General features: G+C 40.7%; 2 protein-coding genes and 1 pseudogene across 6 annotated transcripts; 1 reads left to right on the top strand and 2 right to left on the bottom strand.

The window, feature by feature from the left end:
- The first annotated feature begins 6 nt into the window (after positions 1-6).
- LOC148131761 (uncharacterized) lies at positions 7-1,617 on the top strand (annotated as a pseudogene).
- Positions 1,618-8,700: 7,083 nt separating this feature from the next.
- LOC148131760 (uncharacterized) lies at positions 8,701-9,782 on the bottom strand. Its single transcript, XM_087953348.1, has one exon. The coding sequence runs from the start codon at positions 9,402-9,404 to the stop codon at positions 9,072-9,074; it is 333 nt and encodes a 110-aa protein (XP_087809474.1). The 5' UTR covers positions 9,405-9,782; the 3' UTR covers positions 8,701-9,071.
- A 366-nt stretch (positions 9,783-10,148) lies between these two features.
- On the bottom strand, positions 10,149-27,405 carry LOC113428172 (zinc finger protein with KRAB and SCAN domains 5-like). Of its 5 annotated transcripts, none has more exons than XM_087953299.1 (6): positions 27,268-27,405; positions 25,794-26,354; positions 25,146-25,263; positions 24,428-24,510; positions 23,894-24,020; positions 10,149-10,744 (listed from the first exon to the last, which is right to left on the bottom strand). In XM_087953299.1, exons 2-6 carry the CDS (start codon positions 26,205-26,207, stop codon positions 10,563-10,565), a joined length of 924 nt encoding a protein of 307 aa, XP_087809425.1. In that variant the 5' UTR covers positions 26,208-26,354; positions 27,268-27,405; the 3' UTR covers positions 10,149-10,562. The 5 variants fall into 5 exon arrangements, with proteins under 5 accessions (XP_087809425.1, XP_087809429.1, XP_087809426.1 ...); XM_087953303.1 differs by having other exon boundaries at positions 27,277-27,387; XM_087953300.1 differs by having other exon boundaries at positions 25,794-26,423; positions 27,268-27,282.
- Positions 27,406-27,933: the final 528 nt, after the last annotated feature.

Genomic DNA, 27,933 nt, shown 5'->3' with positions numbered 1-27,933 from the left:
CTTCTATAATAATGACTCTCTTACAAGACATCAAAGGACTCACAAACGAGAAAGACCTTATAAATGCATGGAATGTGGAAAGACCCTTACTTCTAGCAGTAGTCTTAATTCCCACAAAAGGATCCACACAGGAGAGAAACCATATCAATGCAAGGAATGTGGACAGAGTTTTACTTATAGGAGTAGTCTTAATCTCCACAACAGGATCCACACAGGAGAGAAGCCATACAAATGTATGGAATGTGGACAGAGTTTTACTTACAGCAGTAGTCTTAATTCCCACAAAAGGATCCACACAGGAGAGAAACCATATCAATGCAAGGAATGTGGACAGAGTTTTACTTATAGCAGTAGTCTTAATCTCCACAACAGGATCCACACAGGAGAGAAGCCATACAAATGTATGGAATGTGGACAGAGTTTTACTTATAGCAGTAGTCTTAATCTCCACAAAAGGATCCACACAGGAGAGAAACCATATCAGTGCACAGAGTGTGGAAAGACCTTCTATAATAATGACTCTCTTGCAAGACATCAAAGCAGTCACAAACGAGAAAGACCTTATAAATGCATGGAATGTGGAAAGACGTTTACTTGTAGCAGTCATCTTAATTCCCATAAGAGGATCCACAAAGGAGAGAAGCCACATCAATGCAAGGAATGTGGAAAGAGCTTTAGTTGTACCAGTAGTCTTAATCTCCACAACAGGATCCATACAAATGAGAGAAGAAGCCATACAAATGTATGGAATGTGGACAGAGTTTTACTTATAGCAGTAGTCTTAATTGCCACAAAAGGAACCACACAGGAGAGAAAGCATATCAGTGCACAGAGTGTGGAAAGACCTTCACTTTTAATAACTCTCTTATAAGACATCAAAGGAGTCACAAAGGAGAAAGACCTTATAAATGCATGGAGTGTGGAAAGAGCTTTAGTTCTAGCAGTAGTCTTAATTCCCACAAAAGGATCCACACAGGAGAGAAACCATATCAGTGCACAGAGTGTGGAAAGACCTTCACTTTTAATAACTCTCTTATAAGACATCAAAGGAGTCACAAAGGAGAAAGACCTTATAAATGCATGGAGTGTGGAAAGAGCTTTAGTTCTAGCAGTAGTCTTAATTCCCACAAAAGGATCCACACAGGAGAGAAACCATATCAGTGCACAGAGTGTGGAAAGACCTTCTATAATAATGTCTCTCTTACAAGACATCAAAGGAGTCACAAACAAGAAAGACCTTATAAATGCATGGAATGTGGAAAGACCTTTACTTGTAGCATTAATCTTAATTCCCACAACAGGATCCACACAGGAGAGAAGCCATATAAATGTGTGGAATGTGGAAACAGCTTCACTTGTAGCAGTAGTCTTAATACCCACAAGAGGATCCACACAGGAGAGAAGCCATACAAATGTGTGCAATGTGGAAAGGCTTTTCATTGTATCAGTAATCTGAGTTACCATAAAAGGATCCATGCAGGAGAGAAGCCATACAAATGTGTGCAATGTGGAGTGAGCTTTAAAAGGAGTTGTGATCTCAGTTCCCATGAAAGAATTCATACAGGGGGGGAAACCATATGAATGCATGGAGTATGGAAAGAGCTTTGCAAGAAGTAACACTCTTTACTTGCTATAGAAGGATCCACCCGTGGGAGAAACCATATCAATAAAGGAAGTGTGGGAAGAAGTTAAATAAAAATACAGGTTTATGACTGCAGTTTAGCCCAAAATTCTTATTGCGAAGTGAAACAGTTAAGTGAGTGATTAAGTTAGTAATATTATTATTAAGGGAATTGCTTTTCCATTGATTTTGCTTCTGATTCCGGTCAGAAGGTTACAAAAGGTGATCACGTGACCCTAGAACACTGCAAGTGTCATAAATGTGAGTGACTTGTCAAACATCTGAATGTAAATCGTGACCATGGTCATAAGACACTTTTTTCAGTACCGTTCTAACTTCGAATAGTAGTAGACAAATTGTTGTAAGTTGAGGATTACCTGTCTGGGAATTCAACCAAAAGCCATAGAAGTTCACATATATATCAACGTATGATGTGAAATTTTTTTCATAATGATGAATTCCTCTCACAAAAGAAACCAGAATGGGAAGTGAAATCCATGTTCAAAAACACTTTTTGAAGCATTAGAGCCATGGTGGTGCAGTGGTTACAATGCACCATTGCTAGCTAATTCCGTTGACTGCCAGGAGTTCGATTCTGACCAGCTCAAAGTTGTTTGAACCTTCCACTCTTCTGAGACCGGTAAAATGAGGACCCAGGTTGTTGGAGGCAATGTGCCGATTCTATAGTCTGTTTATGGAGTGTTGTAAAGCACTATGAAGCGGTATATCAGTTTAAGTGCTATAGCTGTAGCTATTTTGTCTTTCTTTGAAATGATAACGAAATCTCTAAATTCTATTTAAATAAATTGGGTTTAATTGAAATTGTTTTTAATTAGAATGGAATAAAATTAATTTTGGATATAAATAAAATTAAATATCATTGATATGGTATGGTTGTCCCTGAGACATTTTTAATTTCTTTTTAATGAATTAAAAATTAAACCCACAGGAAAACCTGTGGAGGGGGGAAGGAATACTTCAGGTTTTTTCAGAGACTCAGGCTGCTTTGAAGCTATTTATTCAAATACTGCTTAACTATGGTTCTGGATCAGACTGGTGAAAGGGCACCAATTTTAGTTTTGTAGCCACTGTGTCACGTTTTTCCATTATAGAAGAATGAGAAAAATGGGCTCAAAAGAGCCAGGCTTTGGGCAAGAGAGAGGAGTTAATTCTATTCTTTTTCAATCACTTCTTAGCTCTATTTCCCTGTTTTTTTTCTTTCGTTAATTTAGATAAATCTCTTTGTTGTTCTTGCAGTGTCACCTCCAATTCCACACAAATCTCTTCAAACCATGGGAGTCTTCAGCTCTTTTGGCTTGAAGAAAATCCTTACTTTGTTTCATCTAGATGATTTACATTGTCTTTCAACTTTCTATGCATATTTCCTGAGCTGTCTTCCCTACTGAGGAAATGAAACTACCGTATTTGCTGGCGTATAAGACGACTGGGCGTATAAGACGACCCCCCAACATTTCCACTCAAAATATAGAGTTTGTTATATACTCGCCGTATAAGACTACCCCCTCTTCCGCACACCTTCCACTTTTGCACTTTTTTTTTTTTTTTTGAGGCACTTTTGTGCACCGTGGAAACGAATCCCGTGAAGCCGAAAGGAGCAGCCAGCCTTCAGGCCGATGTAGGCGGGCCTCCTTCTCCCAGCTCCCAAGGAAACGAGGCGCTCAGCAGCCTCCGCTCGCACCGCCCGGCCTCCGCTCGCACTGCCCGGCCTCAGCTGCAACAAACCAGAGAAGGCATCCCCCCTCATTGGGCTCCAGCTCTTTTTTTTTTTTTTTTAAACATGCAAGGCTTGGGAAAAGAGTTTCCTGGTAGAGTGGTTTATTATTTCTGAGTTGCCCAATAATATCTTGTCTTATTTTTTGAAGCATCATCCATATTTTAGTCCCCATCAGAGAAAGGTAAATAGTCCTAATTTCAGAACTGGATAAACCCAGGAAAGCATACCACCAATGGGAAGAAAATATGGGTGAGAAAGGACATAAAGAAGAGGTGAAACGGGCTATTTTGCAACCCATATAAACTTTGCTGCTCTCTTTCTTCCTTGGGTCTCCCCATAGAGGAAAAGTATAATCAACTAACTGCATGTTCCTCGGAGTAAAGGACTTTTCCTTTACTTGGGCATCAAAAGCACTGACAGCGTTGTAAAACCAAGGATGGAAAGAAGCCATTTCTTTTGCTCAGATGTGGTAGTAAATGGATGGAAGCAATTCCTAGCAAAGTACCATCCTCAAGCACTGGAAACAAGCAGGAAAGGATGCCTACATCACTGGGTTCAAGCAATTGCCTTTAAAACTCCCCCAAGAAATCCAGGGTTTCTGAGAATAAATTTCTCCAGGGAGATTCCTGTTTCAAGAACTTTTCCTCTTCTTTTATTTTGTTTATCCCCACCGCTTCTCTGAGAAGTCAAGGCACCAAACCGACTTCCTCATCCTTTAAGGGAAGCTGCTACACAGGCACCTAACTCTTAACAACCTTCCATTGATTGGAGGGGACCGAAGGGACTTTCATAATTAAGGTGAAAGGCTGAAACTGGTAGAGTGAAAACAACGCCGACTTTCCAACAGAGCAGAGCTGACCCAAAACACATTGCCGGCGAAAGTGACTTTAATGGTTTCATAACGCAGCCCCGCTGCAATAGATGCGCTCATTCTGCCAGAGGGGCTCTGGGCTTCTTCCCTGAGGATTCCTACATTGGTGGCACCTCTGATGGCACCTCTGAAAGAGGTTCCCAGCTGAGGGAAACAGCGAGGGTTGATTGCGAGGCCTTCTCCTCAGGTCAGGAGCACTAGTGGGTGGTCCCGCTCACAGGCTGCCGCGTGCTTCGGGACCCTCGGCGGGCACTCACCGCTCTGCCCCCTGTGCGCGCATGCGGCAGGCGGCAGGCAGCCCAGCCCCATCAGCCAGAACCAGCCGGCATTACATAATCTTGCCGCGATCCTGATCCGGTCCCTGAGCCAGACAAGCCACCGGCAAGCGGACAAGGGGTGGGGAACTGGGGCGCGGTTTGATTAGGAACACACACACGCACAACCTGCCTACCAGCGCGGGGAACACGCGGACGCACCTGAGGAAATGCAGAGGTTGCTGGAGGCAGCCGCTGCCGAGCAGAGGCCCCAAATTTTCCAACTAAATACACCGGGGACGGGGACGGGGAGAGGGTAAGCGGGGACTGTCGCGAACCAGCGGCCTCCAGCGGCAGCAGGACACCACAACCCGCAAGGGTCGGGAGGGTGGGGGGAAGGCGACCGGCTATCCCAGGCTTACGGCCGCACCACCGTCATTCTGGGCGGTGCCGCGGGCAGCCGCAGTGCTTCCCAATTACCATTTGCTGGCGTATAAGATGACCCAGCGTATAAGACGACCCCCCCCACTTGGAGGCATGTTTTTCAGGGCAAAAAAGTCATCTTATACGCCGGCAAATACGGTAAGCCATTTTTCACTTTTGCCTCATGGAATTTGAACTTTATGTGTATCTCTCAAGATTTGCCTTCCTGTATTTTGTAATTGCACCTTTCCGCCACTCACCTATGAGATACCATTCTCCCATTCGTGTCTCTATCATGGCGCCTTGTTTTGAGGTAAAATTTCTAAAAACTTCCATGAGTTTGAGCTGTCTCTCCATTTTGGAACTTGTTTCCTTATGATGCCCCTCTTTCAAGCAAGATCGTTTCTTTTGGCTTCTAACCATTTTTGCTGCTGCCACTTGCTATTTTGAACTGTTGTTAGCTGCCCAGAGACATGAATTTGAAAAGGCAGCTGAAATAATGGAAATAAAACATCAATACAAATCTTAATTGTCCTAAGCCAGGAGTATCAAACTCAATTTCATTGAGGGCCGGATCAGCATGGCGGTTGTCCACTGGGGGGGAGAGGTGGGCATGGCCAATATGACATTGCTCTCGTGGGTGGTGCCTGTGTGGGTCGCGCAGGTTTGGGGACATAATCCAGGGGCCTCCGAGTCTGGGTTGGGCAGCAGGAGGCTGGTCCTGTGGGATGAGGTGAGGTGGGGCAGCTACAGCGGTTGTGCCTTCAGCTGCTTTCGGCGCCACTTAGTTTCCCACCCCACCCCGCCAGGCTGGTCTGGTCTGCTGCTGGAGATAGACTTCTGCTTTCTCTCTTGCGCTACGAATGGGGATTAACCATCCTGTCAGCCTCCATGATGCTTTCATGAGCCCTCATGCTGCTTGCTTACTGTCAGCTGCCATAGAATCTGGGGGAGGGGAAAGTTAGTATTTGGGAGGGGAAGTACGCTGGAAAGGGGAGATGTCTTCTGTGTGAATCAAGAGGGAGGGGGATGCTTTCCTGCTTACAATGCAGCTGCATGGACTTATCTTTGCCCAGCCAAGGTCAACGTCTTGGCATACCAGATGAGCTGCTAGACCTTCATGGTTGAAAGCTTTTGGGAGCCACTGCAGGAATCCTTTTCTGTTGCCTCTATCAATGCCTTCTCCTTTGCATCAGAAAAATTAAAAGCACCCATCAAGTCTCCCTGATCCGATCAATTTTTAATTTTTTGCCAGAAAAATGATTTGGCAAAAGAAAAAAAAAGGAGGACAGATTGTTGGAAGTTAAAACCGACCTCTGTCCTAGAAAAATGAAATATTTTAGGAGATATTAAAAGGGCAGAATATTTCCCCTAAAAGAGAAGTAGAAAATCAGAGAGACAGAAACTCAGCCCTCCCTCCACCTTTGTTAATGGGCCATTAAGGCCTGGGGCAGTCTATTCTACATAACAAAGATCTACTTCCAGGCAGAGTCAAAGAATTACCCTTCAATGTACCACCCACCAAGTTTCAACCAAACTTAGTACACAGACTATCTACAAAGCTAGCTGTGACCTCTGATAGCAACCAATCAGGATACTCCTCCTGTGCCCCAGGAAGTTCAAAGCCAGAGAGGGCATAAAACCCAGGGACACTCAGAATCTCCGCCCTTTTTTGCCCAGGATCTCCAAGTCCTGTCTATCATTAAACCATCTTTCCAAATAGCCTCCATGTTTCCAGTGTCTTTTTCCCCACTTGAAACAACTCAGAAAAAAAAATTCTTCCAACATTGGAAAGTGGGGCGCCCGTTCTCCCATGTTCCCATGAAGAAATCAAAAGCTAGGATACTACTGTGTTGTCTCTGGGAGGAACATCTGGACCGTCAAAAACGTCGGAGCCATTTAGAGTTAGGCAAAAAGTGAGAAACCTCTTTCCAGGAGATGCCTGAATCAAAATATCATGTAAAGCCTTAAATGGTTTGTTGATACAGATATTATTCTCTGCAGGGAATGGTGTTTTGTTGACTGATAGTGGTTTGCGCCAGGAGTCTATGGAGATTATCAGCTATTCAAGTCATGGGTGTCCCAAAGGTGCTTTTTCAAGAGGCAACTGGATTTCCTTGTTTTTCTCAGAAGACTCTCATTCAAGAAGCTTCTTCAGCTCTGACTGGATGATGAGGAATTGTAGAATTTATACTCCTTGCAGACAGCTGGTCATTTGCCTTCTTGTAACTAATCCTGAGGCCACCTGGAGCTGTGTCTTCAGAGTCTCCGGAGTGGTACAAATGGGTGTGGAGCCTTCCTGCAAGTGTTGAGAAGATTGTGTATTAGACTTGAGATAGACTAGGGGTCGCCAACCTTTTGGACCTCAGGGACCACCAAACTCATAATTTTAAATCCCGCAGACCAGAGACCCTGGGAAAATCCCCCCAAAAGTCTGCAGGATAATTCCCCATCATTTCTCTATAATTGGGGGAGGGATAGACATCCTCTATCTCAGTGGTCGCCAACCAGTGGGCCAGGGACCACTGGTGGTCCGCAAGAAAATTTTTGTGGTCCGCAGATAAATGTCACCCCCAAAGCAGTCCAGGCTGCGCGGGAACACAAGGCTGCGCCGCCCACATGGCCCGTAGGAACACAAGGTTTGCGTCCCTTGCATTACGAACAACATGAGGTAGTGAGGGGAGGGGGGAAAGGGCGGGGGGGACGACTTGCCCCACTCACCCCACGCTCCTTGCTTGGCCACCAGGCTGCTTCTTTCTTCTGCTTTTGGCTGCATGCAAGGAAAGCAGCAAAAGTCTTTTTCGCCCCCAAACTCTGCCAGAAAGGAATCTTTGGGACCCTGCAAGGCATCCTGCTCCAAGAGGCTGTGCAGGCACGACAAGTCTCAAGTCTCTTTGCTGCTTCTGCTGCTTTCCTTCCATGAAGCCAAAAGTCTCTCTCTCTCCCCCTGAGAATGGAGCTGGAGACGGTATCCTGCGATCTCAAATAAAGAATGGTCAATTGATAGGAAAATGGGGTGGGGAATTTTCCTGCAGACATTTTTGGGGATTGTGCACTGAGAACATATGCCCCAAGACAAATTCCTTGTGTGTCCAATCGCACTTGGCCAATAAAGAATTCTAATCTAATCTTCTACTCTAAATTATACATAACCCTTTGTCATATGAATAACAAAGATCGCAAGCCAAAGTAAATTGTAGGTTTTTATTTAAAGCATGTATGTATTTGCCTTATGCAGATTCTTACTCCTTTGCAAGTGATTTTTAAGTAAAGGAATTAATCATAATCACACCCATCAAACACATTCCATAGAAACCCCAAAGTTGATGGATGGATGCATGGTTACACATTCATGGAAACTTAAGAGATTGCCTCTCCTCAAAGGAGTGTAATTAAAACTTAATATTGGAACACAGTGAAAACCAAATGAACCATTTAAAAAAAAATCTGAATTTCAGTTTATACTGATAAAATCTCATTAAAAAGTTGCCAGGAATCAGCTCCATAATATTTGTTGTTTCTTTATTGTGATTGCTTGGGTTAGATTGGAGAAATGTTACTGTCAATTCACCATGGAGGAATTCCCCCACATTTCCACACAATAACATGTCAGGCTGATCACCAATTATAGAGAGCATTTCAGTACATTTATATAACTAAAAGTGGTGTAATCCATGAGCATTGGTAAAGTGTTACGTTTGCCGATGCAATACTTGCGGAGATATAGTCATTTGTATGACCCAATATTGCAGCCTTCTACAGTGTGATTCTGAGGTTCCAGCAAATTTGAGAAATATCTCTAGCAATATTTTGTTTAGAGAAACAACACTTGGCTATCTTTTACAACTTGCTGTGCTCTATTAAACAAAGTAATAAAAATATTCTCATGAGCAATCTCCATCTAAATAATTTGGAGCAAATTTGGCCGAAAGTAATTGTAAAATGGAACACAAGTCACTTAACAACTATTTCGCTTAGCAATAGGAATTTTGGGTTCAACACAAGTCATAAACCTGCATTTTTATTGAACCTCTTCCCACACTTCCTTTATTGATATGGTTTCTCCTACGTGTGGATCCTTCTATAGCAAGTAAAGAGTGTTACTTTTTGCAAAGCTCTTTCCACACTCCATGCATTCATATAGTTTTCCCCCCTGTATGGATTCTTTCATGGGAAGTGAGATATCTTGTGGTTATTAAGATTACCACTCCTCCTAAAACTCTTTCCACATTCCACACATTGATATGGCTTCTCTTCTGTGTGGATCTTTTTGTGGGAATTAAGACTACTCCTATAAGCAAAAGTCCTTCCACACACCAGGCATTGATATGGTTTCTCTCCTGTGTGGATCCTTTTGTGGGAGGTAAGAGCAGAATTCCACTTAAAGCCCTTTCCACATTCCACACATTGATATGGCTTCTCTCCTGTGTGGATCTTTTTGTGGGAATTAAGACTAGTGCTACAAGTGAAGGTCTTTCCACACTTTATAAAAAGTTGCATGAGAAGAAAGTAGAATTGGAATATGACAATATTTGCATGTTGTGAGGTTTTAATGCTATAGTAGACACAAAATTGGACTATAAAACACAGAAACTTAACAAAAAGAGCAGAAATACACTCCCCAAATCCTTTTTTAATATGGTGGAAGAACTTAGTATTAGAGATGTTTGGAGAGAAATGAACTCTAAAAGTAGACAATATACATTCTATTCTAATAGACACCTATCCTTGTCGAGAATTGATATGATTTGGATGTCATCGGAAATCTTTAATATACAAGAAATTAATATTGAAGCAAGTACTTGGGTGGACCACAATCCAATAGGGGTTAAATGGCAAGGACAAAGGAAAAGATTTAGATGGACTTTAAATAATATAATATTGAAAGAAAAAGAATTTTTACAGAAAATGGAAGAAGAATTGGCGTTCTTCTTTAAGGAGAATAAAAAGGGGGAAACTTCACTGCAGAACTTATGAGATACTATGAAGACCTATACTAGAGGTCTGATTATAGATTATACAAGAAGAAATACTAAGAAAAGACAGAATCAACAGATATTAGAGGATGAATACCGAAAACTTGAGAAAGAACGACAAAATACTCACAAAAATGATTATTAAAAAACAAATAGAGGTTATTAAGCACAAAATAGGGTTGACAGAAAAAGAATAATTAGCTCAAAAAATTAGAAGTGCCAAACAAAATTTATTTGAAAATGCGAATAACCTGGTAGATGGCTGGCATAGAATCGAATCGAATAAAGTAGAATACTTTATTGGCCAAGTGTGATTGGACATACAAAGGAATTTGTCTTGGTGTAAATACTCTCAGTATACATAAAAGAAAAGATAAAAGGAAACAGTCAATATAAATCATAAGTATACAAGTGACAAAGTTAGTCATACAGTCACAAGAGAGAGGGGATGGGTGATAAGGAGTGATGACAAGATTAGCAGTAGTGCAGACTTTGTATTAGTTGAACAGCGTTGAGGGAATTATTTGTTTAGCAGAGTGATGACGTTCGGGAAAACACTGTCCTTGTGTCTAGTTGTTCTGGAGTGCAGTGCTCTATAGTGTCGCTTTGAGGGAAGGAGTTGAAACACTTTATGTCCGGGATGTGAGCTGTCTGTAAATATTTTCACAGCCCTCTTTTTGACTCATGCCGTATACAGATCCTCAACTGAAGGCAGGTGGGTAGCAATTGTTTTTTCTACAGTCCTAATTATCCTCTGAAGTCTGTGCCTGTCCTGTTGGGTTGCAGAACCAAACCAGACAATTATAGAGGTGTAGATGACAGACTCAATCATTCCTCTGTAGAACTGGATCAGCAGCATATAAACTGAAAAGAGAGAGAAATGAAAAAGATAATACAGTTGATTGATGATCAAGGTGTGAGCTGTAATGGAAATGAAGAAAAGAGATTGTACAGAAGTACTATGAGACATTATATAAGCAAGAGAATATTGAAAAAGAAAAAGTTAAACAATATCTACAAAAATCAGAGCTACCTGAAAAAGCTGAAGACATTAAGACAATGTTAGAAGGGAAAATAACGATGGAACTGACAGAAGCGTTGAACAGACAAAATATTGGGAAGGCTCCAGGCCCGGATGGACTTCCAGCTGAATTTTATAAGACTTTACAGAAACCACTGAGTAATATAATGCTTGAAGTGATGAATGAAGTCTTATTGAAAGCTAAAATACCCGACTCATGGACAGAAGCATATATTACTTTAATACCAAAAGAGGACACTGATTTACAGCAGATTAAGAATTATAGACCCATTTCCCTGTTAAATGCAGATTACAAAATCTTTGCTTCAATAATGGCAGAAAGACTTAAATGATACTTGAATAACTTTATACATGTTGATCAAAATGGATTCCTGCCTAAGAGACAGATCAAAGATAATATAAGAATAATTCTGGACACTTTGGAATATTATGAAATTCACTCAGAGAAGCAAATGGCCTTGGTATTTTTAGATGTACAAAAAGCCTTTGATAATGTAAACTGACAGTTTATGATACTACAAATGGAACAGATGGGCTTTGGAGAAAGATTTATAAAAGCAGTTGAGGCAATATATCAAAAGCAATCTGCTAAAATGATGATTAATGGAGATTTGATGAAAAATATCAATATTGAAAAAGGAACTAGACAAGGATGTCCTTTGTCACCATTACTGTTTGTGTTGACTTTGGAGGTGCTAAATAGAAGTATTAGAGACAATAGAGAACTAAAGGGAATGCAAATAAAAAAGGAGGAATATAAACCACAAGTATTTGCAGATGATTTGGTTTTCATATTGGAGGAACCATTGGAATCAGCGCCCAAATTGTTCGAAAAAATTGAAGAATATGGACAGGTGGCAGGATTGAAAATAAATAAGGATAAAACCAAGATATTAGTTAAGAATATGATGGATAAACAAAAGACTGTCTTGACAGAACGACTGAACATTCAGATTATAAATAAAGTAAAATACTTAGGAATATATCTAAAAGCAAGATGTGGAACTTTGAAAGAAGACAATTATGTTAAACTTAAAAAAAAGATTGAGACAGATTTTAAGAAATTGGCAGAATCTACAATTATCCCTGATAGGGAGAATATCTACAAGTAAGATGAATATATTCCAAGGATCTTATATTTGTTTCAGACTATTCCAATTAAATTAGGGGAAGAATTTTTTTGGATTTAAATAAAATAATATTGAAATATATATGGCAGGGGAAGAAGGCAAGAATTAAACTTAAGTTGTTACAAGATGCTAGAATAAGAGGATTTGGCTTACCTAACTGGGAATTATATTATTAGGCGGCAGCATTGATATGGGTTAAAGAATGGGTTTTATTAAGGAATGTTAGATTATTAACACTAGAAGGTCATGATCTATTACTGGGATGGCATGCTTTTTATGGTATAAAGAAAGTAAGACTCATGGGTATTTCAAGTGACACTATATACAAGATTCTTTATTGTTGATATGGGAGAAAATAAGAAAACATTACATGAAAATTCCAGTCTGGTTGTCAACTACAGAAGCATTTGCATACCCAGTTGTTTATAGAATGGAACATACGGTTAGATATGGTGAAATTTTAAATGAAAAGGGTGAGCTCAAATCTAAACAAGAACTAGAGGAGCAAGAAATTAAGATGAATTGGTATACATATATGCAAATACATTCTAGGTATGATAAAGATTGTAAAACAGAGGGATCTTATAATGAACTTACAGAATTGGATGAAATGTTAACAGGTACTGATGAAAAAATGATTTAAAAAAATTATGGTTATCTACTTGGAATTAAATTGGAGGAAGAACAAGTTAAAGAAACAATGATTGCCTGGGGGAGGAATTTTGGATATGGGATAGATCTAGATAAATAGCAAAAATTATGGTCTCAAAATTATAAATTGACAATGTAGGTAGCATATAATTTGTATAAGATGTTTTACAGGTGGCACTTACCCCCAGAACGAATAGCAAGTATGTTTAAGAACAAATTGGAGAGATGTTGGAAGTGTCATCAGATACCTGGATCATATTATCATATGTGGTGGACGTGTGTGGAAGCTAAGAGATACTGGACTAAAATTCATACATGGCTTGAAAAAATGACAAAACAGCATATAGACTTGAAATCAGAGATATTTTTATTGGGTATCTTGCCTGAAGGATACAATAGAGAATTGATGTATTTGATTATAAATGTGTTAACAGCGGATAGAATTGCATTTGCTAGAAATTGGAAAAGTGAAAAAATTCCAATAGAGGAAGAAGTGATTAAGAAAATGATGGAATGTGCAGAAATGAGTAAATTGACATTAGCAATTAGAGAGTAAGAAGATAAAGCATATTATAAAATTTGGGATTCATTTTATCAATGGTTAGATAAGAAAATAGAGAAATAAACTATGTTATAAAAAGGAATAGTATAATATATAAGATAATATGATGCAATATTATATCATTGAACATAATGAAATGAATTGTATGTTCCCAGATTCGTTGAAACTTAGATTTGCTCAATAAGAACTATGTAAATTTATAATTGAGTCTAATAATGATACAATAATAATACAATATAATATAATAGGTATAGTTGACTTTTGTAATATGAATGTATGTTTGGAAGGGGATACTGTTGATATTGTGACATTGCACGAAAGAAATGTACCAACCGACATGCTATATTTTGGAAGATGGTTTTATGTTGATGTTTTATGTTTCTGTTTGTTAGTGATTGTCTTTAAAACATAAAAAACTTTTACACACACACACAAATTTGTATTGATGTTTTATTTCCATTATTTCAGCTGTCTTTTTAAATTCATGTCTCTAGGCAGCTAACAGCAGTTCAAAATAGGAAGTGGCAGCAGCAACAATGGGAAGAATCCAGAAGAAACGATCTTGCTTGAAAAAGCCACATCAAAAGGAAACCAGTTTCAAAATGGAGAGACAGCTCAAACTCATGGAAGTTTTAGAAATTTTACCTCAAAACAAGGCGCCATGATGGAGAGATGAATGGGAGAATGGTGTCTCATAGGTGACTGGCGGAAAGGTGCAATTACAAAATACGGAAGGCAAATCTTGAGAGATACACATAAAGTTAAAATTCCATGAGGCAAAAAAGAAAAATGGCTTTCTTCCAGTTTTTCAGTAGGGAAGACAGCTCAGGAAATATGCATAGAAAGTTGAAAGACAACGTAAGTCATCTAGATTAAACAAAGTACCAATTTTCTTCTAGCCAAAAGAGCTGAAGACTCCCACAGTTTGAACAGATTAGTGTGGATTCGGAGGTTACCTTGCAAGAACAACAAAGACATTTATCTACATTAATGAAAGAAAAAAACAGGGAAATAGAGCTAAGAAGTGACTGAAAAAGAATAGAATTAACATCTTTGTCTTGCCTAAAGCCTGGTTGTTTTGAGCCCATTTTTCTCAGTCTTCTATAATGGAAAAACGTGACACAGTGGTTACAAAACCAAAATTGGTGCCCTTTCACCAGTCTGATCCAGAACCATAGTTAAGCAGTATTTGAATAAATAGCTTCAAAGCAGCCTGAGTCTCTGAAAACCTAAAGTATTCCTTCCCCCCTCCAAATCCTTCCAAAAGTTTTCCTGTGGGTTTAATTTTTAATTCATAAAAAAGAATTTTAAAAAATGTCTCATGGACAACCAAATCATACCGATGATATTTAATTTATATCCAAAATTAATTTTATTCCATTCTAATTAAAATCCAATTACTTTCAATTAAACCCAATTTAATTAAATTGAATTTAGAGATATTCCGTATTCATGTCATAGAAAGACAAAATAGCTATAGCTGTAGACCTTAAACTGATATACCACTTCATAGTGCTTTACAACACTCCATAAACGGATTATAGAATTGGCATATTGCCTCCAACAATCTGGGTCCTCATTTTACTAGCCTCAGAAGAGTGGAAGGTTCAATCAACCTTGAGCCAGTCCGAATCGAACTCCTGGCTGTCAGTGGAATTAGCTTGCAATACTGCATTTTAACCACTGCACCACCTTGGCTCTATTGCTTCAAAAAGTGTTTTTGAACATGGATTTCACTTCTCATTCTGGTTTCTTTTGTGGGAGGAATTCATCATTCTGAAATTCTTTTCACATGATACGTTGATATATGTGTGATCTTGTTCTATGGCTTTTGGTTGAATTATGTTTAATTCCCAGACAGGTAGTCCTCAACTTACAACAGTTAATCTACTACTGTTCGAAGTTAGAACAGTACTGAAAAAAATGTCTTACGACCACTTTTCGCACTTATGACTGTTGAAACATGGCCTGCAAATTTCCCCTTTTCCTTTTTCAGATGGATTGCATGGCATTCCTCGTTGCAATTCTTATTCTCTTGCCCATTAAAGCCTTCAAAAAGAAAAATGAAAATGAAATGTAGCTAGAAAAGGGAACAATCAAAACTTTTCTTCTGAAATTCAGCCAAAGAATCATTAATATATTTTGGCTGCTTTGATAGCAAACATGAAGATTCCAAACTAACATTTTAGCAAAGACCCATATTGCAAATTTATCCCTACTGATCCTCATATAATAGAATTGGATCACATCACAATGAATCTAAGACACAACCCTGATCTAAACTTTGACCTGGGACTATTTCATGGGGCCACAAAGTCCTGAAGTCCATTGGACATGGTATCATGCTGGGTCAACTACATACCTACCAACTACATACCTACCAGCTCCCCAACTTCACTGGAAGTCTGATCCCCACTTTTCTGCAGAGCAAAATCTTTGAAAGCGGAGGGGAATTTCTGGATGGCAATAGCTCCCCACCCTCAATTAAGCTGATGCCAAACTTGGTACACAAATGGGCACATCTGAGAGAAGGGACATCCCACTCAGGACCCATCCAGTCTTGGTCATAGCAACTCAGGCCCATCGGGGGGGAGCCAGTGACAATGTTCAGGTATGAATACCGAACCCTGGTAGGCAGAACCTTCCTCAAGAGATGACATCATCCCTATGTGACCCTCAGATTCTCTCTAATATCTTCTATGGCATGAAATGTTGCATTTTATGAGCAGAAAGCATAAAAAAGAATCCAATTCCTTTATGTGAAAAGGAATGCTATGTAGTCATCTCAGAACCACTGCACCATATCTTTCAAAAATCCTGGAGCACCGGAGAACTACCAGAGGACTGGAAAAGAGATGATGTGGCTCCCATCTTCAAAAATGGAAAAAGAAACAGACCCAGGAAACTATAGACCAATCAGCCTAACATCAATACCCAGGAAGATACTAGAAAAGATAATAAACAAAGAGATCTGCCAACTTCTACTGTGTTTCTCATAAAATAAGTCCGGGTCTTTTTTTTTTTTTGAGCCCGGAAAAAATGGCTAGGACGTCTTTTCGGGGTGACTTAATTTCCTCCCCCACACGCACCTCCACCTAGAGTGCCCCATGCGCACTCACCTCTCCACAAGGCTGCTTCTATCGGCCAATGGAAGCTCCCGAAGGCAGAGTCACCAGCCGCTTCTACCGGCCGGTAGAAGTGGCCTCAGCATGAGCACCCATGCACCTCCTCGCCACCAGCCACTTCAGGAGAGGCATGGCTGCCACGGAGGCTCCTGACAGGAGCGACACACGCACACTCTCGCCACGAGCCATCTATCGGCCGATGGAAGCTCCAGCAGAGTCACCAGCCGCTTCTATCGGCTGGTAGAAGTGGCTGGTGACTCTGCTTTTGGGGAGTTTCCATCGGCCGATAGAAATGGCTTTGTGGCGAGGGGGTGGGGTCGCCCTGTCAGGGCACCCTGCGGCAGCCACGCCCGCCCGAAGCGGCTGGTGACTCTGCCTTTGGGGAGTTTCCATCGGCTGATAAAAATGGCCTCATGGTGAGGAGAGTGCACGTGGGGCGCTCGCCCCAAGGCCACTTCTACCGGCCAATAGAAGCTGTTGGTGACTCTGCCTTTGGGAAGCTTCCATCCACCAAAAGAAATGGCTTCATGGTGAGGGGAGTGTGCGTGGGGTGCTCCTGTCAGGAGCGCTCCCAGGCAGCCATGCTTCACCCCGAAGCGGCTGGTGACGCTGCCTTCAGGGAGCTTCCATCGGCCGATAGAAACGGCCTCATGGCAAGGGGAGTGCACATGGGCGCTCGCTCCAAGGCCGCTTCTACCAGCCGATAGAAGCGGCTGGTGAGTCTGCCTTCGGGGAGCTTCTATCGGCCGATGTTCTATCGGTAGTAGATCAGGGTATTCTAGCCTAGGCTACCTGCAGGGCACTCCTAAAGGCAAGTTTTCTCCCCCCCTTCCTCCCATTTCTCTTCACCTCGTGTAGTTTTAACGAACGATGTGAGAAATGGTGGGGAAACGCATGGATTAAATAGGCCTAAATTTTGGGGGCAGGGCTAAATTTCACTTCATGCCTAGAAATCATGCTGGGCCTTCCTATTGGTGGAGGCCATATTGTTGGAGAAACACGGTAGAAACAAGTAAATAATAACTAGCAGTCAGCATGGATTTGTTAAGAACAGATCATGCCAAACCAATCTTATTTCATTCTTCAACATAGTAACTAAATTAGTAGACCAGCAAAATATTGTGGGCATAATATATTTAGATTTCAGCAAGGCATTCGACAAAGTAGACCACAACCTACTTCTTAGCAAGCTAGAAAAAAGTGGAATAGATAGCACCACCACTAGATGGACTCGCAACTGGCTGACAAACAGTACTCAATGAGTATTCCTTAATGGGTCTAAGTCTACATGGAGGGAAGTAAGCAGTGGGGTGCCACAAGGTTCTGTCTTAGGCCCAATACTCTTCAATATTTTCATTAACGACTTAGATGAGGGAATAGAAGCGCAACTTACCAAATTTGCAGATGATACCTAGCTGGCAGGACTAGCTAACACCCAAGAAGACAGGCTCAAGATCCAGATGGATCTTGACAGACTAGAACACTGGGCCATATTGTTGGGAATATGAGTCACCTAACAGCTATTTGGGTTGGACAATATATAAACCAGGATAGACATTTTAATACTGTCTCTTTAAGAGAATCATAAAATTGTAATTGGGTGTGGTTTCTCAAACGGCCATAAGATGGAGCCAGAAACCTGGGTTGTCTTAGTCTTAGTCTCAGAAGAGAGTGTGAGTCAGTTTCTGTTTCCTTCTGTTGGAGAGTATTGCCGTTCCTCTTAATTGACTGATATTCATGGATTTGCTGTAAGTCTGATACTGAACTGTTTTTGACACTGGACTTTGTTATTGGATTATGTCTGGACTGAAAACTGACTGATTAAACCTGTGAATGACTTTGGACTGCTTATCTTGAACTTTGCTTAAATGTTTCTGAAAGTAAAAAACTACATTTACTTTATAGTGTATCTCTGTGCTGTGTGTGTATTATTCAAACACTACTCTCAAATACGTATCCCTGTATGCGCTCATTCTCCTAACGGGAAATTACCTCAACACTGGTTATGGGCCCAGGCCATACCAGGCTCAGTTAACTGAGAGTTAGTGTGAATACACAGTACTGTATACAGACAGCTGTTTACTGTTTAATTGTGGGTTACTATCCTGGTAAAGATGGCGCAAGACACTTCAACAAGTCTATCACTGATAACCCGGTTGGATGGAACAAACTATGTTTCCTGGTCTATGAAGTGCATAGAGAAGCGTTATGGAATGTAGTTCAAGACCCACAGGATGTAAATGCTTGGGATCCAGAAAATGAGGACAATGCCAAGAACCTTGCTGACTTTAAACAGAACAACGAACGAGCTCTTTGTATAACTGGACTAACACTGAGTAACCAGCAGCTAGTCCATATTTGTGGAGAAGAGTCTGCTGCTAGGTGTTGGGAGAATTTGAAGATTTATGTTTGTGACAGTGTAGATGCACACATACATCTTACACGTAAACTGTTTAGAGCATGTCTTCTGAAAGGTGGAGATATGTTAGCTCATTTGAACTTCATGAAAAGAACTTTTCAAGAGCTACATGAAAAGGAACTGATTTTTTCAGAGCTGCGTCAAGTTTACATCATTCTTTCCTAATTGGATGAAAGTTATGATGATTATGTATCTTCACTGGAAGTCCTGACCAGAGATGAACTGACATTGACTGATATAACTGAAAGACTGTTAGAAGAAGCAAGAAGACGGCTGGTTAGGAACAAACTGAGGAAGGAACAACCACAAGAAGAGGATTTGTCTTCAACTGCCTATACTGTTAGGAAATGTTTTTCTTGTGGGGCTAGGGGACATATAGCTAGATTCTGTAAGAAACAACAGAATACTAATAAACACCAGAAGGCTAAGAAGAATGTTAGTTTAGCTATGTCTAGCAATTCAACTGTAAACCATGATTTGTGGGTTGTTGATAGTGAAGCATCGCAATGCATTACTAAAGATAAGGAAAGGTTTGTAAAGATGTCCACAAGTAAACAACATGTATCATTGGCAAATGGATGGAAGTTTAAAGCATCAGGTGAAGGTACTGCATATTGTTCTTGTATAAATGAACATTTAACTATGTTATATGTACCTAAACTGAAATTTAATTTGCTATCAGTAAGGGCTTTAGTTAATCTTGGTTATGTAGTAACCTTTAAGGGAGATAACTGTGTAATAGAGAAAGAGTGTAAAAGTGTTACTGCTACATTAGCAAATGATTTATATGTGATACAGTTGAAGATGGCTAAGTTTATAACAATGATAAGCCACATGATGAATGTACACATTTACTGCATAGACGTCTAGGGCACATTAATTTCAAAATGCTCAAACAAACTGTTAAATTGTCAGAGGGAGTAAAATTGAAACCATGTAGCAAGTATTTAAACTGTAATGCTTGTAGCCAAGAGAAAAGTAAGGTTACTCCTGCAAACAGACTTAATGGGTTTAAGACCAAAGTACCTTTAGAGGTTGTGTTTGCTGACATAATTGGTTCTAAGAAACCACTTCTAGGAGGTGTCTGTTATATTTTGAGTATTATGGACCATTACTCACGATACGGTTTCTGCTATCTTATGAAAAACAAAACAGAAACATTCCAACATTTCTTTAACTGGCTAAGGTTTGCAGAGAGAAAAATGAAAAGTAAACTAATTACTTTAGTTACTGATAATGGGACTGAGTTTGTTAACAAGAGATTCCAAACTATGTTGAAATTGGCTGGTGTTGAGCATAACTTTCTGCACCTTACAGACCACAACATAACTCGTTTGTAGAACGAAGAGGGCAAACATTACAAGCCATGGCTCGCACTATGTTATCTGATTCAGGTTTGCCTGAAACACTGTGGGGCGAGGCCATAATGTGTAGCAATCAACAACTGGTGAATTGCCATTCACTCGTTCGCATGGCAGAAAACCAAATTTAAGTTACCTACACACATTTGGAGCTCCAGCATGGGTGCATATTCTCTCACAAGTAAGAATGAAAGGGCAACATAGAGCTAAGAAGTTACTTTTTGTGGGTTATGAGGCCAACCATAGATTGTTTAGATTCTGGGATCAAGGCACAGCTCATGTTTATTGTAGTGCTAGTGCAAAATTTCTCGAGCACATTCAGTGGGATAAACTGGAACAGGAATCCAGCAATGATATTATTATTGACACCCAAATAGTCCCTAAAGATAAAATAAGTAAACCACAAATAGCCATTAAAGAGGAAGAACAGGAGGAAGTAGGAGTTCAGGCACAGGAAGAGGTAGAAGAACAGGAGCAGGTGGCACAGGAAATTCCACCAGTAAGCCCTGTATTACCAAGACGTTCAACCCGAGTAACACGACCACCTGATAGATATCAGGCTAGTGTTGTATGCCAAGTGAATACAGTTCCAAGTAACTATAGTGAACTGAAACTGTATCCTGCTAAGGATCAGGCTGCTTGGCAGAAAGCAATGGATAAGGAACTGGAATCATTAAAAAGACTGGAGGTATATGAAAACATTAAGTTACCACCAGGTAAACATGCCATAGGATGTAAATGAATTTATAAACTGAAGACAGGTGTAGATGGGACTGTTACCCATAAAGCCAGGTTAGTAGCACAAGGATTCAATCAGACAGCAAATGAGTACGATGAGGTGTTTGCACCTAGTCTGAAGGCTACTACATTAAGGGCAGCATTAGTGTGGGCAGCTAAGGAGAAATACATTATAAATCATTTGGATGTAGAGACAGCATATCTGCATGCACCGTTGCAACACACTATATATTTAAAGAAACCTTTAGGTCTCAAAAATGATAATGCAACTGATTGCTGGAGATTGAAAAAGAGTCTTTATGGCTTAAATCAGGATGTGAGTGGAACCAATGTATAGTTAAAGAATTAACTAAGATAAGCTTTGTAGCTGGCATGGCTGATCCATGTTTGTTTAAAAGAGAAAGTAATGGTGTAATTTCATTGTTGGTATTATTTATTGATGACATAGCATTAATCACCAAAACTGAACAAGAAGCTACTAAAATAATCTCACTGTTAGAGGAGAAATTTAAGATAAAACAGTTAGGAGAAATCAAACAATATCTTGGTTTATAGATAGATAGAACTAGGGGAGGATACAAGATCTCACAGGCAGATAAAATTAACTAATTACTAAAAAGTTTTAAAATGGAACTTTGTAAACCAGCTAAAACACCAATGAGCCAGGAGTTTAGCAATAGTGATGTTCAAAGTCCTATTTTTGATAAGAACATTTATCAGTCCTTGATTGGTAGTTTATCTTATCTCAGTAATTGGTCAAGGCCAGATATAGTATACAGTGTTAATCAATTAACTAGATTTAATGCTGAGCCGACTGAAAGGCACTGGCAAGCTGCTAAACGTGTGTTAAGATATCTGAAACAAACAATGGATTATGCATTGTATTTGGAGCCTAAAGATGAACTGAGTTTAACTGCATATGCTGATACAAGTTTTGGTACAGACATAAATACACGAAAATCTACATCAGGTACTTTAGTATCATTGGGAAAGGCATTGATTGGATGGAGGTCTATTAGACAGAAACATCTAAGTTTGTCAACAATGGAGGCTGAATTCTCATGTTTGTCTTTACTATGTACAGATTTAGTTTTGTATAAGCAAAATTGACATGGGAATTGATGTAACAGATTCTATTGTTGTTTATGAAGATAATAAATCAGCAATACAGATGGCTTCAAATTAAAGCTTTTTAAATGTGAGACAATGTGTGCAAAGTAAAATGATTAAGCTGGAATACTGTATGTCAGAAAATATAGCAGATCATTTTACAAAGGCCCAAGGCTCTATAAAGCATAAGGATTGCTGTGAGGATTATGGACTTAGAATGTAAGGTTGTATACATTGTCTTACCCAAAAGGGGAGAATGTTAGGAATATGAGTCACCTAACAGCTATTTGGGTTGGACAATATATAAACCAGGATAGACATTTTAATAATGTCTCTTTAAGAGAATCATACAATTGTAATTGGGTGTGGTTTCTCAAACAGCCATAAGATGGAGCCAGAAACCTGGGTTGTCTTCGTCTTAGTCTCAGAAGAGAGTGTGAGTCAGTCTCTGTTTCCTTCTGTTGGAGAGCATTGCCGTTCCTCTTAATTGACTGATATTCATGGATTTGCTGTAAGTCTGATACTGAACTGTTTTTGACACTGGACTTTGTTATTGGATTATCTCTGGACTGAAAACTGACTGATTTAACCTGTGAATGATTTTGGACTGCTTATCTTGAACTTTGCTTAAACGTTTCTGAAAGTAAAAGCCTACATTTACTGTACAGTGTATCTGTGTGCTGTGTGTGTATTATTCAAACACTCCTCTCAAATATGTCTCCCTGTATGCGCTCATTCTCCTAATGGGGAACTACCTCAACACGTATCTAACAAATGAAATTCAATGTAGAGAAAAGTAAAGTCCTGCACTTAGGCAAGAAAAACCAAAAGTACCCATATAGACTAGGTGAAACCAGGCTCACTAGCAGTAACTGTGGGAGGGATCTTGGAGTCTTAGTGGACAACCAGCTAAGTATGAGCCAGCAGTGTGCAGCAGCAGCCAAGAAAGCTAATGCAATCCTAAATTGTATTAACAGAGGGATACAATCAAGATCAAGTGAGGTACTAATACCCCTCTATAAAACCTTAGTAAGACCACACCTAGAGTACTACATCCAGTTTTGGTCACCACATTATAAAAAAGATGTTGAGACTCTAGAAAAAGTGCAGAGAAGAGCAACCAGGATGATTAGGAGACTGGAGACTAAGGCATATGAAGAACGGTTACAGGAACTGGGCTTGGCTAGTCTAGTGAAGAGAAGGACCAGGGGAGACATGATAGCCTTCCAATATTTGAGGGGCTGCCACAGAAAGGAAGAGGTCAAGTTATTTTCTAAAGTACCTGAAGGCCAGACAAGGAATAATGGATGGAAACTGAACAAGGAGATAAGGAGAAACTTTCTGACAGTGAACAATCAACCAATATAACAGCTTGCCCTCGGAAGTTGTGGGAGCACCATCACTTGAGACCTTCAAGAGGAGATTGGACTGCCATTTGTCAGTAATGGTGTAGGGTCTCCCGCTTGGGTGAGGGGTTGGACTAGATGACCTATAAGGTCCCTTCCAACTCTGATTGTTATCCGTTTTCCAATTTTTCTTTCAATTAAATTTCCTTCTTCTATAAATTCAGTTTGGTGAAACAGTTAACACACCACGGTAGAAACTGGGTGACTGTGAGTACTAGTTCTGCCATAGGCATGAATGCTGACTGAGTGACTTTGGGCCAGTCTCTCTCAGCTCAACCCATGTCGCAGGGTTGTTGTTGTAGGGAAAACAGCAGGAGGAAGGAATACTGGGTTTGTCCACTGCCTTTATTATTATTTACAAAAAATAAAGGCCGGATATAAATAAATAAGTGATTTCCCCCCAGAAATTACATTTAAGGCTCTCATCCCATACCTGCTCTGCTATCCTGAGCACAGACAGGGTTCTTACCCAGAGAAAACAGATTCCTGGAATTCTCCAGCATGACTTCTCTATGGAGAGCTTTTTGGTCAGCATCCAGTTGAGACCACTCCTCCTTGGAGAAATATACCGCCACGTCTTCAAAAGACACTACACCCTGAACAAGGAAAAAAGGTTCGAGAGAGATCCAGTGAACAAAATAGGCATCTTCTGCTGAATTCAAAATGAGATCACTTGTAATAGTCCCAAAGATGCTTTTGAAAAGGAAGAAAAGAGTATTTTTTGTAATGGTATGCGAGAATAACCCTGGGAGACAGAAGGAAGAGCCCCGATGCTGACAACAATCTGGTCAATGAAACCTGATGGCGAAGCAGGAGAAATGGAGAAAGCGTCTCACAAAGGATCCCCTCAGAAGGGAGAGATAGGCTAGGCCGCCTATCAGTTTTGAATGACCGGATGTCAGATTCATATTGCTTAGAAACAGCAATTTATTACAATAAACTCTAGAACAAAATGAAATCCATCCAAGATTCATGGAGATTTTCCAATCTTTTTCCTCCTTACCTGAAGTTGCGGTTCAGCCAACCCTTCAGCCCCACCACAAAGAGGAGGTGATTCTAAAATTTCCAAGGACAGTTTTCTACTCTCTGTAAGGGAAAAATGGTGGAAGCAGATTTGTTCTAAGGAGAGAGATTCCAATCAAGAGGAGCAAAAGAATCAGCTAAAAGTTTACATTGACATTTGAAATTAGAGAACAAGAGGATAAACAATTCTATAAAATTTGGGACCTTTTCTATCAATGGCTGGATGATAAAATACAATAATAGAATATTTAGAATTTTAGATAATAATGAATATATAATAAGATTTTTTTTTTGTTATTTGATATCATATCTATAAAATGTTTTCACGATAGATTTGGTTATGACTATATGATTTGTTATAAAGTAAACTAAGTAAATTATAGTTATCTTGTAAAGTATGAATGAATAAAATTATAGTCAAATGATTGTTTAATAGTGATACTAGGATATATAATTTCTGATTGATAATATGAGTTATTATGTAATGTGACTGTAATTGAGACTACGAAATGAATGCACAAAAACTGGTAAACCAACCGACACACTGTCTGTATATTTATGAAAGAAAGCTGGATGTTTTTATGTTTTGTTTGTTTTGTTTGTTTTGTTTGTTGTTAAAAACCAATAAAATTAAATTAAAAAAAAAAAAGAATCAGCTAAATGTTGAAGTCACATTATACAGAAAGAGCTTATCTTACCTGGCGTGGTATCGTGAGTTTGATCTTTGTGTAAAGTCTCCCTGAACAGCAGCTCTTGAGAAGATCTGAATGAATCTTTCCTCCCCTTGGGATATTCAGTCAAAGTTTCAAAGGATTTCTGGACATGATGCGATATGAGAAACAAAGAAAGAGCAGTCAGGAATTATCATACTGCACCTTTAAACCAGCAGACTCCAATCTCTGCTTGCAAAACTGGAAACAGAATACAAGGAATTGCCCCCAAACACATCCCCTAGAACAGTGATGGCTAACCTTTACGTTGTTGCGTGCCTGCACCCATAATGCATGTGTAACCCCCTTGTGCTCCCCCACTTCCTGCGCATGTGCACGCATCTCCCGCATGCGCCCTGCCCCCCCCCCACATACACGCAGATACCCGCAAATCAGCTGGCTAGCGGGAGGCACATGCGTATGCGCAATGGAACTAAGCTGGGGCGACAGCTCGCATGCCGCCAGAGATGGCTCCGCGTGCCACTTCCGGTATGTGTGCCATAGGTTCGCCATCACGGCCCTAGAAGAATGGAACAACTGTCCATAGGAGTTAATAATCCCAGAAAATTCTACCAAAAAGCAATTGACAAATTCACAGAACTCCTCTTTAGAGATGCCATGATTAAATTCTCACACCTGCAATGCTTTTTGCAATTTCTCCTCCTCCTGGGTCAGCAAGAAGCCTTCAGCCAGGGCCACCGCCTGGGAACTGGTCTCCGCTCCACACTCCCGCACCCATTTCTCCATCTCTGGGGGAAGGACAGCCAGGAACTGCTCCAGGAGCACCAGGTCCAGCATCTGAGCCTTCGTGTGTCTTTCTGGCTGCAGCCACTGACAGCAAAGGTGGTGAAGCTGAGTGCAAACATCTTGGGGACTCTTCCCCCCCTGGAACTGCACTTTTCTGAAGTGACAGTATTGGATCTCTGAAGTGTTGGCTTCCTCTTCTTGGCTCTTCTGCCCAGGACTTGCCCCATTTTCCCCACAGCTCCAAGGCTGAGTAGCTGGAAGGCCTTTTCCAACACCTGCATCTGCTGGGCGTTGTCCCTCCATCTTGTCTCTGGTCTCTAATCCAGATCCAAAATGGAGGAATGGATTTCACAAGAGGTCTAGCCAAATCTCCTAGGGTGATTTAGCCCTCTTCCCACAAAAGATAATCTGGACTCCAGAGGAACCAGGAAAGATTTCCAACTTAGATATCTGAAATGGAAAACACAGCGAGTTCAAAATGGTGACAAATCTGAATACTGAAGCAACCTCTTCCTCCTCCTACAAAAAAAGAAGGAAAGAAAGAAATCCAGCTGTATATACAAGGAGGATTATTATTATTATCTTATTAGGAAGTCTGACTACTGCAGTAAATTCAGGATTGCCTTCTAGATCAGCCTCGAACAAGGACTGAAAATATTGGATAAATACATTTAGAAAAGTTTCCGACTTCTAGTGTCTGATTACTTAGTCTAATGATTTCAATGGCTGTTTGCAAAGTAAAAAACTTTGCACAATCGGAATCACAAATCATAAACAGCGATTGAGATGAGAACCTCATCAACTTTCTGGCCCAAACTCCTGGGGAAACTCCAGAGGGCAGAATTAAGAAACCATCATCCTAGGCATACAGAACTAACATCTCAACAAATAAACCATCTATGCTTTAACTGTTTAACATGATGTGGAGCATCATGTGTGCTGAAAGAACCACTTGGTGGAGAAAGGCTGGAAACCAGGAAACCGAGTTCCAGTCCTTGCACAACTTCTATCCAATTTCTTGCACACGGGGTTGCAGCCTTGCATGCAAGGCCAGCAGAAGCGACTTCGGCAGGTCGCTTCTCTCAGCCTAGGAAAGAGGAGGGGAGGGAATCCCCTTCTGAAAACGGGTCCACGAAACATGCAGGAAACTGTCCAGGAGTCAAGGCTGCTTGGAAAGTAGAAATCTCTGCTTTCCAAAGCTCCCCCGCCCCGTAGGGTTGGAGGGTAAACGCATCCCTCGTCCTTGCGGTCCTCGTTCCCCCGCCCTCTGAAGCTTTGCTTCCTCCCTGGCCTGGCCCGTGCATGCACAGGGGTGGCAGGGGAACATGGGACCCCGGGATCTCCCTTTCTCATAACTCCGAACCTGACGAACTTTGGCAGGTCGCCACGTTCGCCTCCAATAGCAACATCTGGATTTCCATCCGTGTAAGATTTCCCTGCAAACACTTGGGACTTCTGGAGGAAACTCGGCCCGAGGGTCACAGCGAAGGGGAGCCGGATCAGACATGGTAGAAAAGCCAGACGCACTCCCAGCCTTTTCCGGGAAAAAGGAGGCATCACTTGTGACAGGGAGAAAACAAGGCGCATGCTCAGTTTCCTTCGAAAGCGGGAGGGGGAGGGGGCGCTGCCCAGCTCTTCCAACGGCTACCGAGGGAGCCCCCTGGAGGATCCTGCGAGCGATGCCAGAGGACATGAAGGGGGACATCATATTCCATGCGGGACTGGGATGATGGGCATTGGAGTAGATTTAACCTAAAGGATAATTGAAGAAGAATGTGATACTTGTGTTTGATATTTTGGAATATTTGAATCAACATAATTGTGATATTGTGGCTAAAGAAAAACCACCAGGATTCAAAATTGATCCAAGGAAAAAGGCTTTATTGGAAATATACATCTTTATTGGAAATATACTAGGGTTCCTCCCTAGGCAGCCGGGAAGAACGAAAGACAACCCGAGTCATCCAATAGGTACTGGTTTCCCCCTCAGGACTCCAGTGGTATGAAAATTTAGGATCAATCAAAGGGT

This window comes from Notechis scutatus, chromosome 2, assembly GCF_049901735.1.
Source record: "Notechis scutatus isolate UNSWTSFEM ecotype Mainland chromosome 2, rNotScu1.2, whole genome shotgun sequence".
NCBI classification, from domain to species: Eukaryota; Metazoa; Chordata; class Lepidosauria; order Squamata; family Elapidae; genus Notechis; species Notechis scutatus.
The sequence above is the reverse complement of the archived record's forward strand: the minus strand, read 5'-3'. Positions and strand labels throughout refer to the sequence as shown.